Genomic DNA, 14,236 nt, shown 5'->3' with positions numbered 1-14,236 from the left:
TAATATAATTTTAAGAAATTCATAACTATTTTAATTGAGGTAATTAATAAAGATTAAATTGTAAAATGCATTAATTGTTATATCATTTAACATAAAAAAATATTAAATTGGAGGCATGATAATTAAGAAATTAGTTAATTAGGTGTAATATGTACAAATGAAAATTAATTGGTTGACATCCCATGTGAATGACATATTTGAAGGTCATGCGAAAAATATGTCTTGCTTTAATAGATTATAATTAGATGATTAAATTTTTTGACTCAATACCTGTGTGTTACAACATATATTACAAAACAAATTATCATAAATAATAACTAGTTATGGCGGCTCAAAAGAAAAAAAGAAACTAACTTGTTAATGTATAAATTAAGGAAAATGACCAAAATGGTTCATTTGACCAACCACATTGTAACATTCTCAAAATTTCGGTCCAAGTTTGACAGCTTAATAAAGATGAAGAACCAAAAATATTTTCAAGATATGTTATGGGAAAAATGAGGTAAGAAAATAAAAAACATCTTATGTTAAAGAGATGAGAAAGTTCATCCCACATGGAAAGAAAGAAGAAAGTGGAAGCATTCCACATGGGTATAAATATGAAAGAGAAATTTCCTCCCAATTGGAAAATTATAAAACTTAGGAGCACTTTATAAGATAAAAAATTTCCATAGTAATATTCTTATATGCGGAGATGCACCCAATGGTCCTAGCGGTTCGCACCCGACATGCACGGCACGGGCGATGGGCGTAATGTAACGCTTTGATGGCGCACTTTGCACTTCGCATCACCGCTTGAGAGCCGCCTTAGTATTTTTGGTTGATGTAAGTTAGACCAAGATGTGACAAGCTACCAAAGTACAAGGACAAAAAGTTAAAAATATGAATATTGATCCTTCGCGCTACGCGATAGAAAGGATGCCTAACCAAATCTAAATGACTTCGCGCTACGCGAAGAATTCATCCATGTTCACTTCGCGTTACGAGAACTAGCAATTAGGCATGTCTGACACGTGTGGACACGTGGTACCACGTGTCCGTTGGTGACTTAGCAGACAATAAGGCGGTTCGCACTACGGGAACGACCAATCTTCTTTTCCTTTGCGCTACGCGAAGTAGCACAAAAGTTTCTATAACTAGAAGGGCTAACGGCATGTTCTCTTCACACCAAAATACCGTCATTCTCACACACTTAGCCTTGTTTTACGTGCCGGTTCTCGTAATACGTGCCAAACCCCAAGGTTCCGACCGTTTAAGACTCAGTACACGATATAAAGTATAAGTGGTGTTTGTACAAGCTTAGGCATATAAAATCCGAATACCCATGCAAGGCAGGGATTCCGCTTAAGTTATTATTTTATATGGCTTAAACCATTATCTGGGGTATAGCCCAAACCTTGATCATAACTATGTTTACATAAGCTTTATACATACAAAGGTTATAGCTAAAATATTGTTTCTTAACGATTAAGAAACATAAGCTTTTACATACAAGAAAATATAATTAAATATAGTTTCTTCACGATTAAGAAACACAAAGTTTTATATATGCAAGGGGATATAGTTAAAATTAATGTTTCTTCATGACTAAGAAACATAAGATTTTACATACAAGGGTTACAGTCAATTGACATTTCTTCTTGAAGAAGAAACCTATGATAAATGTTTCTTCATAAAGTAGAAACTCAGCACATGATTGGTAAATAGACGGAAAGACTACATGTCTAAATATTTCATTCAAACAAATGATCAGTCAAGGTTTAAAGCTATTAAAACCAGACTAAAGGCCTGTAGCTGAATCAAGAGACGATCCGGGTATTTATATAAACCTATTTTATTATAGGTTACACATCATTCACTCACAAAGGTTTTTAAACGAGATCACCACATCATTCAGAACAGATAATCACAGGTGAATAAGTTAAACATTTACAGTCAATCATTAAGATAAACGGGTTGTTTATCTTAACAAATCAGTCAATTGCTTATATGAGATTACGTGATCTCTAGTTTTATGGGATTATGTGATCCCTAAATTACAAGGTAGAAAATAAAAGCAACTCAGACCGAGTACACATGTGTCTGGATTCGAACATATCTGTCTAGCCTATCAAGCAAGGGTACGTGGCCGCAGGCTAGCAGTCATAACCAAAGTTCTCCAATGGGCATCAGTTCTCAGAGAACCATAATTGTGTGTGTATGGCAAGTGGCATAAGCCCTAGAAATACGAGACGTTGTTGCTGAGTGTGTTCAAGAAAACTATCTTGTCAGTCAAGATTTATTAATTGTTTTAGAGTTAACGATTTACCAGCATATCGCTGACGTATTTCCTCCCCACATTTCAGGAAAGAAAGCATAATACAGATAGTAAGGAATAAAAGTCACTAATGGAATAGATGCTCGCTATATGGAGATGGCTCAGTTTTTAATTATTAAAATGTTGCAAACAAGATCAAACAAGGTTTGTAAATCAAACACTTGGATATTTATCATCCGAGAAGTTTTCAAAATAAATTAATATTTTATTATAACCAAAGTCTTCCGCTAAATAACCCGCAACTTTGATATATTTACAAAACAGGTACCAACTATGGGCAGGGCTGGCTCCGAGAAAGCAAAAAAAATTTTTGGCTGAAGGCGAAAAATTTTTTGGGCCTTAAATAAAAAGAGTATTTTATTGGGTTTAAACAATTTAATTTCGATGGGCTTACTTGGTTATAATTTACGTTTTGTAAAAAAACTTTTGTATAAAAATAGGATTAAACATGTCTCAAATGATACCAGAACCCATAACCTTTTGGTTGGAAGTAATACCTCTTTGCCACTAGACCAAATTAGTGGTTATGCAATTGAGTTTAAACACTAAATATACATATCGTTTTAATAAAAACATATATAATTTAAAAATAAAATTCAGGCCTAGCAGGGTGTAGGGCCTGTGGCTGTAGACCACCCCGCCACACCTTATGGCCGACCCTGACTATGGGTCACACGCCTAGACCCTAAGTCGGGTGTGACACACATTCCTTAACTAACCTCCCAAATTTGAAAATACTCAAAATGGCCCTTCTAAGAATGGTTGGACCGACTGTTTAGTCATGTCGTCCGACGGGTTATGAAACCCACAAGATCTTGACACATGCTCTCAAAACAATAAGATCTGCCATCTTACTAATTTATTATGTTGGCTGACTTATCTATTTGGTCGACTAAAAATAAATTCTTTGTTTTAAAAAAGAAATCATTTTTTGAAATACCTGACCAAATAGATCAGTTGGCCGACGAAATAGATCAATCAGTCGACATAATAGATTAGTAGGATGACATATCCTATTGTTTAGAGAACACATGTTAAGGTCTTGTTGGTTTCATAAACCGTCGGACGACAAAACTAAATAGTCGGTCCAACCATTCTTGGAAGGGCCATTTTGGTTAATTATAAAATTGGAGGGTTTGTTAAGGAATATGGTTGGTCAAATGAACCATTTTGGTCATTTTCCCTATAAATTTTGCCGTTTTACTTCTATAAATATTTATATTCTATATTAGCATAAAATAAGCTTATTAATGGTGTACGTTTTAATTGCAATTTGAATATGTAATTTTGAGTAACAGACTTATAGTATGTTTGCATCCTTTTTTCTAAAGTACATGGGTTTCACAAAGTAGGGCTGTGCAAATTAAATTACCCGACCCGACCCGACCCGGAAGAGGACCGACCCGACCCGAAAACCGATATAACATGAATATGAAGACCGAAGTCTGAACCGAAATTGATATCTAGTGTCGGTCTCTTGAAGATCCGGTCTCTCGGTGCTTCACAAGCAGGACCGAACCCGAATTATAGCTGCAACATTTCAATTGGTTACGGTAAAAATCAAGCAAAAGAAGATCTGCATGCAATTCAATTTCAAACTCATTCAATTAACAGACGATTCATACATACATATGGGTCTTTATCAGGTAATTTTGCTCATTTATCTTCAAAAACTTGATTATTCCTTATTACTTAATTATTCTTGTTCTGTTCATCATCATTATTTCAAAAGTTTGATGTATTTTTTAAATTTGGTCCATGATTCTTCCTTATTTCTTGATTAGTACAATTTGATTTCACAACTTTTGTGCTTAATTGCTCTATATAGGCTTGATTTATTGTTTACTTCGGTACGCCCTCCAACTATTTGACGAAATGCCTCAATGAACATCTAATTTAGTAATGATGTCAATGTTAATTGAAATTGTTGTAGGCTATAATAAATTAATGAACATCCACAATAATAATATTATGGTTAACCAAAATGTTACACAGTTATATTGAATCATCTAAATCCAATTATGCATGTTTTAAAATAGTATTCCTGAACTTTAGTTCATGATGAAATGCCTTAGAGAAAATAAATTGGATATCAATAAACTAATGAAATAAGTTCATCAATGAAACTTAAAAATTAAAGAAAATTGAACATAAAGAAATAAGAAAACAATTCTTTAAAACGTCCGCAGGGGCACAGCCAATTAATTGATCTCCGGATTACCCGGGCGTAGTGGACATCTTTTATGATGTCTTAGCAATGAACCTATTCCATTCTTCTTCACATCTGCAATGAACACAGCAAAACAATGCTTGCATCTTGCTTTTTGCATCCCTTCCTCATCAGTTAACTTCTCAAAATCGGTCCAAACATTATAACTTGATCTTGTATTCATTGGATCCATCTATGTGTAACATCAACAAGAAAAACAATGGATTAAATTAAAAAGAAATAATTGTTTAGAACGTAATACAAACATACCCTTGTAACCTCTGCAAATACTTAATTCTCTGTGTGATTGTAGAATGAGTGATAATATTTGCAAATTGCAATTTATGCTGGAGGCAGTAGGCAGGGTTCGAAATTTTTTAGGGCTACTTATGTGTATGCATTTTATATTTTTAGGGATATATTATTAAGGATATTATTTAGATTTTTTTTAGAAATTTTTGAATTTGATTTATCATACTAATTAGAGATATATTCTGATAGTGATAACATTAGGAATAGGTTATTTGCTTTTTTATTCCCCCTTTATTTAGAGATATATTTCAAATTTAGCCATCGTTTTTTGCAAAATATATTAATAAAATGTTTATTTTTTATTTGTTTGAAAGGCATAATATGATATGGTTGCTATTTTATTTGTTTACATATTCATTGGATGATTGAATTCATGGTTACTATTATATGTTTTCATTGTGCATATGATATTACTACTGATCATTTTTCATAATTCATGATTTCATGTGATATTATCATATCGAATTCAATCTCCAAAAATCTCCATAACAATCAGTAACCTAAAAAACATATTGCATATAGAATTCAATCTCCAAAATCACAAAAACATTAGAGTCCAATTCACCTAAAATCCCAAATTATAAGACAGTGTATACCAAAAACATTAATATTTTTTTAACTTCAACCAAATAATAGTAATTTGACTTGACAATCGAAATCAATCCATCCGTATCCACCGATCATTCGACCTTGGCATTCATGTTTCTTGGTTCCGATTTCTCACAAATTTCTACAAAAGAAAAAAGATTATATTATTAAAAATAATTTCATCAATATAATGGACTACATAAGGATGTTGCTAGTGTATATTCAACTTACCTTTTCCAATATCATCAAAGTCTGTCGGGCTTTCAGTATCGTTTATCTTCTTGCTTGATAAACCAATCCAATCCTCTGTGCATATTAATGCCTCAACAAGAGGAAGGGCCAAAGAACTTCTATATGGTTCCACAACTCTTCCGCCCGTACTAAAAGCGGACTCCGAAGCAACACTGGAAACCCGGATAGCTAGTATATCTAGAAATATGATACTGGATAATAAGTTAATTTAATAATTAATAGGCAAAGCACAATTATTAGTAAATTAAGTAAACTAGTAAACGGACCTTTTGCCATTTTCACTACTATCGAGTATTTTGAAGACGAACCTTTCCATCATTGTAGAATATCAAATCCCTCGTAATCAGGCTCCTTGATATCGTCAAGGTACTTTTGAAGTTCGGTTTTAGTTTCATACGAGCTATAACCACCAGCCGATTTATACCGACTAAAAAAACCACTCGATCCACGTGTAGAACTTTCAACGTTACTTGCCCTTTGTGAAACTTGACTTGAACTTGAACTTAGCCTTTCACTATTTCGCTCGTAGTGCTTAAAAACTATCTCATGTTCATCAGTTATAAGTTTAACAGCTTTTCCAACCCTATCGTTAAGTTCCTCTTTCGTCTCCTTCCTTTTTTCAGCCTTAAACACACATTCAAAGCCAAATGACAAAACACCCAATTTCGACTGAGGATCTAGTACAGCAGCAAAGTAGAGGATATAATTAAAACCTTTGTTATTAGTTCCCCAATATTTGTCAAACTTATCTTGCATTGCATCAACCATAAGTTTAGATTGCAGATCTATATCTTTCATTTCTCTTATATGATTGTAGATATCCATCATTTCAGTAAAAAACATGTTAACTGTCACATGTTTCGTAGCTGAAGCGTTAATGGTTTTATCCTCAAACAATTCTAGTAAATTTCTTAACCTTCTAGCGTAACTCCAATCTGTAACTTTAGGAACACCATCACCCAAATCATATGCGTAAAAAGCCTTCTCAAATTTTTCTGCCCTGTCCAACATCTCATATGTGGAGTTCCATCTTGTAGGCATATCTAAGCATAAGAGTGCTTTACTATCAATCTTTTCTGCCTTAACACATTTTTTAAACACGTCTAGTCTTTTAGGAGAATGTCGAATATGCCGAATTGCGTTTCTTATCCGATCAATAGGGAGGGCTCCATCGCGTAGCCCATCTTTCACAATGAAGTTGATAATGTGCGCCATACATCGGACTTGCACATATCTCCCGTCACCTAGTAGGTTATCTAACCTACCTTTTACAAACTCTATCGCCGTATTATTTGCTGACCCATTATCTAATGTAATGGTTAAGATGTCTTCAATTTCCCATTCTTTTAGATACTGAATGAGAGCCCTGCCTATGTCCTCTCCTTTATGACTAGTGATATCCTTAAAGTTTATTATCCTCTTGTTCAACACCCAGTTGTCATCGATAAAGTGAGTCGTGACACTCATATAGTTGACATTCTGTATTGACATCCATGTGTCGGTGGTTAGACACACCTTCCTTTTACTATTTGCAAAAAAGGACTTTAGCTTGGCCTTTTCCTCTAAATATCTATTACCAGAGTTCCTTGCAACGGTGGTCCTACTAGGTACCTTAAAATTTGGATAAAATGCTTGTAAAAGCCTTCTAAAACCGACACGCTCCACAAATGAAAACGGGAGCTCGTCGAGAATCACCATCTCAGTTATAGCCCTATTGCATGCTTCGGCACAGAATTTCCAACTCTTGACTTCAACACCACCACCCTCAACGTCATCATTCTTTTTGAGGAATATGTTTTTTTTTATTTTTTTGGTAATCCAGGTGTTTTTCACATCTCTTTGAGTGTCGGCTCAATGCCGATGTGCCATTCACAACTGGGTCTGCCGCCAAATCAGTCGAGCAATGCTTGTATCTTGCCCTTTTGTTCCCCTCTTCATCTTCAAACTTGTCAAAATCAAGCCAAACAAGAGATCCTTAGGCCTTCTTAGAAGTTCCTGACTTTTTGGAAGTTTTCGTGTTCTTGGAAGTGGACGTTTTAGGTTTCTTTTTTGCATTTTCTGCAACAGGTGGTGACTTCCTTTTATCTCTTCCGTGAGATTCATTGCTTGATAAATCTTGAATATTTTGTGACTCCATCTATAATTAATCAGGAACAAAAACACCAAAGTTAAAAAATATTTTTAAAAATTATTGTGTATGTATTAACTAACAGCTTGCTAAATGCTAACCAAAATATACTTTAACTAACAGCTTTATCATGCTTTGTTTACCCCTAAACTAACAGTTTAACAGCTGCAAGTGATCATTAAAGTGGTTATATTTTCAATTATTAACTGATTAGCGTTTCAAATTTAACCTCGATGGATATTCCTTATAACTTTATAAGTGGAATTGGACTTGTTATTGCTTTATTAGTGTATTAGTAACATCAAAAGACAAACACACCAAAGTTAAAGGTAATATACAATAGCAATTAAAACTTCAAGACCAAAGAAAATAATTTGCAAATCACACAATCAAATTTACTAACTAATGTCCGGTACATAAATCATGTGAGAATAAATCTTTAAAACACAGGAATTAAATGACTCAATTCTAATGTCCTGTAACAAAAAAATATGGTAAATGTATTGATCAAAGCACGTATTCACATCAATAATAATCATTCTACACATCATGAATTAAAATCATTTAGTTAATACCTTATGATATGAATTATGATTTCCTTTGCTCTTGTAAAAAAGCTGCTAACAGACTTGATCGAAGTTTAATTGATGCTTAAGTTTTTTGGTTGTGTTATTTTGATTTTTAAACATGTATGATTGATAATATTATTGATAATTATCTGTTCCTCTTTTAAACAGGTGCTCCTAATGGAAAGTGTTGACAAAACCAGCATATTTCGCTAAATTTGGTAACCATATAATAGAATTTTTAATACATTTATTTAAACTTCGGGTCGGTCCTGAAATAGTCGGGTTAACCAGGGTCTTGGCCCGATACCCGACCCGAACCCGAACTGAGCAGATTATGAGACCCAACAAAGAACCGACAGTAATATTATAGATCCGGGTTTCGGTCTTTTTCGGTCCGGGTTCTCGAGTTTTTCAGTCCAGCCCTATTTATGCACACCCCTATCACAAAGATTGTTTTAACTGCTCAATTTCCGTTTATTGTAATAATGAAACATTGTCTGGTCTTGGTAACAACCGTATATACAAGAATTAACCACAACGGTAGATGAAACCAGTTGTGACGTACTGACAGTTTGACATGTTGGGGGGGGGGGGCTATCCTTGTGATACGGGATCCCCTATCCCTTGTGAAATAGTTTTTTATTCATACTATTATAGTGTAAAAATTCACATTCGACCAGTGGCGGAATCAGAAAATTTCAAATGGGGGGTCATAAAATAATTGTCTTACATTCGTAATTCATTGGTGTACAAAACTACTTTTTTTACCGATAGTCGGCAACTGGCATCTTAGAGGTCCCATAGCTTGAAACCGTTGTAGAATTGCTTTATTTTCTACACTTGCAAAAATATCTTTCTCTACATAGCACACCAATGCATCTGTGAGAAAATTATCACCCATCTTGTTATGTAAATCAGTCTTGATAAACTTCATTGCGGAAAATGATCTTTCAACGGTAGCTGTTGCAACCGGCAAAACCAAAGCCAACTCAACTAGTCGATATATGAGGTCATATGTAATATGATATTTCATTTGAACCATTTTCTTTGCAAGTTCTCCGATATCATGAAGACCGGTAAAAACTTCATTACTTGTCATATTTGAAATGTACCTATCAAGTTGTATCCTTAGTTGACCAAGATCAAAGCCACTAAAATCATCAGAATATAACTCAGCAAGCTGTAGTAACTTGTCACGGTAAAAAGTTTGAAATGAGTCTCTAGGATCAAGACACGCTATACATGTAAGCAACTCCGAGTTTGCCTTAGTAAAACGCTCATTCATTTCATTAAGAAGAAGATCAACAACCTAGAATTATGTGGAAATAAAATATATAAAGTTTACTAGCAAAAAAATGTTATAAGCTGAAAGTTGTTAACAAAAATAAATAAGAATAAGGCACCTGATAAAAAATATCAGCGCGAAAACGATGGAGATATGTCTGTGGCTCATCATCAATTGTCCTTCTAACTCGCCCTGGAATACGTCTTCCATGTTAGGCATATAAATTTCATTTTTAGAACAAAATGTGGTGACTTCATTCATTAGCTCCTCCCAGCCATCATCTCTATATTTCTTTACATCATATTTCATATCTTCAATCAATCGAACCACGTTACCAATATTTTGATTCTTCAACTGTAGGGCTTGTGACAAGTCATTTGTCTTTCTTAATAAGTTTACCATTAAATGAGCAATAAAGACAAACTCAAAGTTTTCCATTTTCTCAGCCATACCAAGCGCAATGCCTCAAGTTTTTGTATCAGTGCCCTCTCTTGACAAAGCAATAAGCACTTCTCTCATTGGTTTCCACAAGTCTAAAAGTCGAAGTATAGTTTTAAAGATGGGAACCCCAACGAGTGTCACCAGCTCGAGCTAAACTCATTTCTTGGTTTTTACCTTTTCATGTACATACTTCACCCGTCTCAATTCATTTCACAAAATCATCATGTTGTTTTTGTCGAATCAAATCTTTCCTTTTACATGAAGCTCCAACAATATTCACAATCTTTGTAAGGTAATCAAAAAAAGAACTTACATATGCATATTCAGATGACGTAGCCACGACTACCAATTGTAACTGATGTGCAAAACAATGAATATAAAATGCACACTTATTTTCAGCTAAAATTTTTTGCTTCAATCCATTTAGCTCCCCACGCATATTGAAAGCTCCATCATAACCTTGACCTCTAACTTTAGACATTGTTAAATTATTTTTTGCAAAAAAATTATCAATAGCACTTTTTAGAGATGATGCACAAGTGTCGGTAACATGCCCCCCACTACCCCAACAAACCGTTCAATCACTTCTCCAACATCATCCACATATCTCAAAACCACTGCCATTTGCTCTTTTATAGAACAATCACGAGACTCGTCAATTAAAATAGAAAAAAACTTATCTTTAATTTCGTTCACAATAATCTTTCTTACCTCCGCAGCACATGCATTAACTATTTCTTTTTGGATTTTAGGCGAAGTCAATTGATTATTTCCATATGATTTTGAATTAAACGCTTTATTTACTTCATCATTACGTTCACAATACAATGTGGCAAGTTCAAGAAAATTACCTCGACTATTAGAGCTTATAGACTCATCATGCCCGCGAAAAGCCAAACCTTGTTTTGAAAGGAATCGAATCACATCAACAACAGCGGTTAACCGAACACGATAAACAATCTCATCTTGCTTAAATTTTTGTGACAATACATTGTCTAGATTGTGCCTTTGATCTTTAAATAACTCAAACTGAACTCTAGCATGATTATGTCTACTATTTTGACCTCCTTCATGATCACGAAAATTTTCAAATGCCTTTTTCCAGTTTCTAAAACCATGGTTGATAAAGACTTCATCCCCATGTCTATTACCGGTAGGGAACAAATAACACCACAAACTAAATGCCGCATCTTTTGATGCACTATATTCTAACCAACAAAAACGATCAAACCATGTTTTTTGAAACTTTCTCAATTGTCCACAAATTTGTGTTTTGGGAAAATTATGAGCTTTTGGTTGGCAAGCACCTTTCGTTATATAACGTCTCCTTACTTCCTCTCGAATATTAATTGAATAATCATTAATTGGTTTGCGCAAGGTTGGGTCACCAACAATTTCATATTCCGATACTTCAACTTCTTCTCGACTTCTTTTATTATTATTTTCATTGGCATGTGACGAACTTGATGGAGTCTCAATACTTGATTTGGGTGTGTTACCAAAATATTTTTTGATAGAAGCGTTTCTACATACACAAATAATAAAATTAATTATCGTAATAAATTATATAAAACAATAAGTTCTAGATTAGATCATATATACTAAGTGATATCGTAAATTAACTACATAAAAGATAACTACACAACATGATTCCTAATTTCCTATTGTTAAAATCATAAAGTATTAACATTCTAAATAATAAAAATTAGTTAAAATAAAAACTAAAAAACAATAAAGTTAACTTACTTCATATTGTCTTTTCCACAATAGGAAAAAGAAACACCAAAAAAGTGTAAATGAGCAGAGAGGAAAACAGGGACGGCTGACTTGAGCACTAGGTCAAAAGTGAAAAAATAGGTTCTTAATAAAATATTTTGTTTGGATATGGGCTTATTAAAAAAATTAAAAAAGGCCCCACATTCCTATAAACCTAAATATAGTAAACAGCATGTCTTCTTTTATGCACATAACTCATAAGTGTCGTCTTATTCATTCTTCAGTATCACCATATCTCACACTTCACAGTTTTTGCCGGAAACCACCTGCCGGAATTTCTCAAATACAAGATATCTACCTTTTCTTTTTTATTTTAAGCATTCTGTGAGATATTAAGAGGGTCAAGCCATTAAAAAAAAAGTTTGCCTACTCCGATCCGCTATAAATTTGGCCGGCCGGAGGGTCAAGGGACCCTCCTGACCCTCCCTTAAATCCGCCGATGCGTTCGACCTCTGTGAGTATATAACGATAGTTAACTGAAAAAATTTATGACGCATGCAAGAAAATTTTTTGGGCTCACCACAGGTGACACACATTGAAACAAAATAAAAAGTAAATCCAGCTTTGAGTTTTAACTTCGATCAATCAATCAATTATGTTATCAGTTTCGAAAAAGTTTTAAAAAATGGGCTTAGCAGATAAATATGGGCCTGGGCTGGTCCAGGGCTAGACGGTAGCTTGCAATTGAACAACACAAAATAACAGGCCAAAAAGATCACGTGTAATGGGCTTTGCTAAACTTTTTCTTCTATAGTTTTGTTGCTGCAGGCCCAAGTGCTTGCTAAAAACATTATTATTCTCTTTGATTTCTTCAACTTGGTTTATACCTTTTAAGTTTTGTATGACAACATATTGTTCAGTTATTATTCTTTATATCATTTATCCGGACAAATCCTACATCGGTCATGGATAAGAGAGATGCTAGGTTCATAAGAAATGTCACGCCTAAATACCGCCAACACGTTTTGGACACACTATATGTGGACGAGAGAGGAATTCCACTAAGCGTTTTGGGGTGAATCCAAGAAAGGGTGACCTTACAAGACGTCTCCACCATGGTAACAAAAACACAACTGTTAGTTGGCAAACCAGACAATATTGGTTGGTATGACTTGCTGGATGTTACATCCAAACATGTTCAACCATGAACTGAATGTACTATAGTATAACCTCAGTTTTTGTGTATTCATCTTCAAGTTTGGTTGTTTTCTTTTCTAATGCTTAAGCTTACAGATTGGCTAACCTATGTACTAGCTTCAGTTTTAGATGTCCAAAAGCCACATGCACATGCATACATCATGGCTTTTAGTCTCACTCTTTGACATGATAAGAACTAGCTGCACATGCATGATTTCTAAACTTTAAACAGTGTATTCTTGTGATCATATTTTACTTGAATAACTTTTCCACTTATAACTATTTAACTTTGTATTTTAGTTACTTATATATGTCTATAGTTGGTATGTATTATTTGTGCAGTGGCATGTGCTGTCAGTAATATACCAATCTTATGCATCATTCAAGGACGTAGTTCAATTTGGGTAATTGGTCTTCTTTTAAGGGAAGATAAAAGTTCTCTTTTGAACTAATAAAATAATACAAAGAGATTGAGTGGGCTCCGCTTGCGAAGACTCGTCTACGTCTATTGCCCTCGAATGGGAGAGTTCATCACCATGATCGATGTCCACACGCCACAAGGCGCTAGTCATTCAAGCTACGACCCTAATTCTTTTTCTATATACGCAATCTACGTGTCATTTTGCACTTGTATTCCGTTAAGATTTCCTTGCTAGACTCGTTACACTCAACAATTTCGTTACTGTCTTATTGTTATGGTCTTTGTATTATAGACTTGTACTTTATCATATAATAGCATATGATAATATAATTCATGTCTGATAAATGTAACACATAGAAAGTGAGACAGTATAATTAGTTAGGTTTTTTTTTTACTTGCTAGAATAGGTGGATTTGAAAAAAAAAAAATGGTTTTAGGTTGACTGACATTATTTTAAATGATTTTAGGTAAGTTGCTATCTCATATAAAGGATTAGGGTGACACTCAGCAACCCTTCTAAGTGACGGCCATATCATCCAAATGGTCGTCCATGCCATTGAATGTGTGATGTGACAGGACATGTGGAATACTCTATCTTAAATAAAGGATTATGAATAAGATAAAGAATTTATAAAATAGGGTAAAGTTAAAATAAAAAGGATAACAAAAATGAGGATTGTGAGAAAGAATCTAATCCATTAATCTTAAATTTGAATGGTGGAGATTAATTTAAGAAAATAAATTGATAAAAAGGGTATAAAGGTAATAACCCATTTTTGTTGACTTTCTCTTTCCACATGC

The 14,236-nt window shown here is 34.1% G+C and overlaps 2 protein-coding genes across 2 annotated transcripts; both read right to left on the bottom strand.

The window, feature by feature from the left end:
- Nucleotides 1–7,653: 7,653 nt before the first annotated feature.
- Nucleotides 7,654–10,582, bottom strand: LOC143586397 (uncharacterized). The gene is made up of 3 exons (XM_077067957.1): nucleotides 10,415–10,582; nucleotides 9,127–9,684; nucleotides 7,654–7,815 (listed from the first exon to the last, which is right to left on the bottom strand). Exons 1-3 carry the CDS (start codon nucleotides 10,580–10,582, stop codon nucleotides 7,654–7,656), a joined length of 888 nt encoding a protein of 295 aa, XP_076924072.1.
- Nucleotides 10,583–10,623: 41 nt separating this feature from the next.
- On the bottom strand, nucleotides 10,624–11,852 carry LOC143586396 (uncharacterized). Its single transcript, XM_077067956.1, has 2 exons — nucleotides 11,848–11,852; nucleotides 10,624–11,626 (listed from the first exon to the last, which is right to left on the bottom strand). The coding sequence occupies exons 1-2, from the start codon at nucleotides 11,850–11,852 to the stop codon at nucleotides 10,624–10,626; spliced, it is 1,008 nt and encodes a 335-aa protein (XP_076924071.1).
- Nucleotides 11,853–14,236: the final 2,384 nt, after the last annotated feature.

This window comes from Bidens hawaiensis, unplaced genomic scaffold, assembly GCF_021521415.1.
Source record: "Bidens hawaiensis isolate Kalapana, Puna unplaced genomic scaffold, B.hawaiensis_p1.1 tig00034643_1, whole genome shotgun sequence".
In the NCBI taxonomy this organism is placed as follows: domain Eukaryota; kingdom Viridiplantae; phylum Streptophyta; class Magnoliopsida; order Asterales; family Asteraceae; genus Bidens; species Bidens hawaiensis.
Note: the sequence above shows the minus strand (reverse complement) of the source record. Positions and strands in the feature narration are given on the sequence as shown.